General features: G+C 28.7%; 1 protein-coding gene across 3 annotated transcripts in view; it reads right to left on the reverse strand.

The window, feature by feature from the left end:
• Positions 1-3,501, reverse strand: part of LOC106871304 (splicing factor U2AF 35 kDa subunit) — a 21,287-nt gene that overhangs the window by 7,190 nt on the left and 10,596 nt on the right. The window contains exon 1 of one of the 3 annotated variants that reach the window (XM_014917689.2): positions 204-835. The exons of the other annotated variants lie outside the window; for them this stretch is intronic. Coding sequence (XP_014773175.2) covers positions 204-341 — 138 coding nt within the window. The 5' untranslated portion in view covers positions 342-835. Of the gene's footprint in view, positions 1-203; positions 836-3,501 lie in introns of those variants that run through there. 3 annotated transcript variants of the gene reach the window in all.

Consider the following 3,501-nt stretch of genomic DNA (forward strand, 5'->3'; position numbering starts at 1 on the left):
GGAAACAATAAGGAAAGGAAGGAAATGAATGATACATATTTCATTTAAATATTTTTGCAAAGAATATCTTGTTTCCATGATACAAATTCTGGACTGAAATATTTAGAGCAAGAACAATGAGGAAAAAAAAAAAAAAAAATTGCAAAATAATTGTTTGTTTGTCCTGTGCTAGCGCTGAAAGGAAAGCAAGAAAGGAGGGTTACCTTGTCCTCTATTTCACAAAATACCTCCTCGAAAAAATCATCAAAATCCTGTTGCGCTTCAACATCGTCCATTGTCACTGAAAAGAAGTAACAAACATGAAGATATTCCTTCATGGCACAACAGGGAAGGAATGTCATAGTGGCAGTTAAAATTTAGATAGAATAATGGGACAAGAAGCTTGTAGTTGATTTATAGTGACTAAAGTAACAGGAGGATAACTTGGGACTTGTGAAGATTTCCCCTCGTTTATACAATCCTTGCAGCGTCATGTTAGTGCACAGAATTTAATTAATAACTCAAGATCCAAGCAGCGTTAAGGAATTACAGATTATTAAATTTATCGAGATCCACTGTGCAGCATTAATGGAATATGTATAATATGTATTTATACAGAATGGAAATAGGAAGGTATTTATCACAACATCTTAAAGTCCAGTTAAAATACTAATTCAACTTAGATTCCTCTGCAGTGCTCAAGAAGAGAGGTTCATTAGGTATGTCGAGTAATAACAAAACAAAAATAGTGAACCACTAAAAGATTTTTTCTAGACTTTATACCTTAGCTTAACATGCATTTCAACTATATACATTGCCAAACACATTTTGAGGTTTTAAACAGGTAGAAATGTTTAGTATAATTCTTTTAAAAAATCCACACTATTTGCATGATAAAAAAAAAAAAGGAATAAAATGAAAACTAAGAATAAAAAAAAAAACCGATTGATGAGGTGAAGATATATTCATGAATATTGAAGTGATTTTTCTCAAAAGAGAATGAAAATCAGTTTTCAATTTCGTATTGTCACAACGACAAAACTTGTCAAAGTAAATGAAGATTAGAAATAGTAATATATATATATATTTAAATGGTTGCATTTAAGAGGGGTCAAATTAGTCATAGATATTATAATATATAAAAAACAAGAGTTTGCTTTTGAATCAGTTCTGATCAAGGTTACCTTAATATTTTTGTACTAATTATTTTAATATTCCATTGACGAGAACAAGCTGCTAAAATAAGTGCTACTGGCTGCAAGATATTTTTCTTGTTGCCCCAGAGCTAACTTGAATGAATGTGTTCAAGGATTACAATAGTGAAGAAATCTTAAGTTAAGGAGACAGCTAAGCTAAGTTGATAAAATACCAGAAGAAAAGCTGCTTTAGGGAGCAGTGAACATTTACCTTGCTGTCAATCACTGAGCAAGTTAAGCATACAAAGAAAAATGACAAATTGATGATTTTTTAATACAAAAAATGAAAACATTGTATTATGGACAATTGTACTATTTTAAAAAATAAATAAATAAATAAAGGAAAGCATAAAAATCAACAAAATACAAGAAGCAAATAATATAAGGATTATATGTAATATGATTTCATAACAGCATGGCAATCTTAAGATTTGGCTGTCTAAGAAAGAAAATGGTCAAAACCATTTTATAGATTATAGTTATATGTTTAAAATAATTTTCAATTGAGTTAGGAAGGAGTGTGTGTGCACGTAAGTATGTGTTTTAGAAACTTCAATTTGATTAGAAATTAGTTGCTGGTACTCCTTCCAAAGGATCACATTGTAACTTAAATAATGATATTGCAACAAATCTGGTATTGGTGGTCTTCAAGTAATGAATTCAATGATTCTGAATATAAAATTACAAATCAAATGAAATGATTGCCAGGCTTTTATGAACACTGCTAAAGCAATAAAAAGAATAAGGCTAATGATAAAGAACACCATGTGGACAAATACAACAATGAAGAATAACAAATAGAAAGTGACAGATCCAAAGACATGGAGACAAAGAAGCTGTGTGAAAGTGTTGAAATGGTCACAACAACTAGTAAAACACAAAGACACAGCTTCAAAATTTAGAAGCCATTAATGTACACAAACATGTGGAAAGATAAATGGATAGATCATCTAACAATTTGAAATAAACAGAAGAAAACACAAAATACAATTTAAACAAATTAAAATCACAACAATAAAAGTGACAACTCAATATATAATTATTTTGGCTCAGAGAAATTATTATGTAGTTTATTTTTAACAATTGGATAACTTAGATTTCAATATTCTGTCAACTGGAATAATCAAATTGGTTAATAAAATACCAAACAAGTTGATATATTGTTTTGTCACTGTGAAAAACATTCGAAAGGGTTAGTATACTGTGCTTAAATGAGATATATACAGAAAACTTTTGAAACAAAAATTTTAAATAACAATTTAATAAGTAGCATGATTTCTTAAATAAGCTGAATTAAAAGTATTAATATACTCTACAAGTAGTTTTTCTTTTAATGTGATAGGTTAATGATTTTCAAATTTTTGCATATAATATTGTTTTTAACAAGTGAATATCATTAGAAATAAAGAATCAATATTGTATAATTGATCTACATAACATAGCGAGAATAAAGTATTTAATACTGATTTTTTATACTGACACAGGGCCACAAGTTAGTAAGAGAGAGACATGGGTCATTTAATTTATAGGATTTGAACTTAGAATATAGAAACAATAAACATATTTTGTTTTGGTACTTCAGAATTTCTATCACTCTCCTTCCTAATAATAATTTGAAAGGGAATGAGGCAGGAAGTGGCCCAGCAATGCTAATGAAGATGCTCACCAGTACACAAAGGACAGTTTTATGAGCATGGTATGGTAACAATTCATCATTTAAGCAGGTAGTGAAATCTGTTAAAAAATTTATTTTAAAAACTGCAGACATAAGATTTAGTAAGACTACAGTCAGTGGAGAGCACACAGCATCATGATTAACAGTCAACTTAAGTGGTAGGTGTTACAAATGTAGTTAGACCTACTTTCTTCTATCACCGGAACTATGCATGTATATGGCTATCTAGCTGCACTTTAAGATAAATCAAATTCTTGAATATCATTCATAACATTCCAGCAATTCAAAGACGATATATATATATATATTCATTTGCAATTATGATTTCTTATAATTCAACAACTCCTTTATTCATATGACCAATTTATACCTAATTCTTAGTCTTGCATTTTGTTTTTAAGATTATGATGTTTAAATAAAAAAGAAAACAGACTATATTCATATTTCTTTGTCATTATGTAAAACCTTGAGCACTTCTCATTTATCACAGTATAAACACATACATACATATATATATATATATATATATATATATATATATATACATTATATATAACCCCACACAAAATTCTCTCTTAAATACAAACACAGCATGCAAGAAGACAATATTGCAAACAAAAATAGAAACCAATGAAAAATCCCCCAAAAGTT

Source organism: Octopus bimaculoides, chromosome 5 (assembly GCF_001194135.2).
Source record: "Octopus bimaculoides isolate UCB-OBI-ISO-001 chromosome 5, ASM119413v2, whole genome shotgun sequence".
In the NCBI taxonomy this organism is placed as follows: domain Eukaryota; kingdom Metazoa; phylum Mollusca; class Cephalopoda; order Octopoda; family Octopodidae; genus Octopus; species Octopus bimaculoides.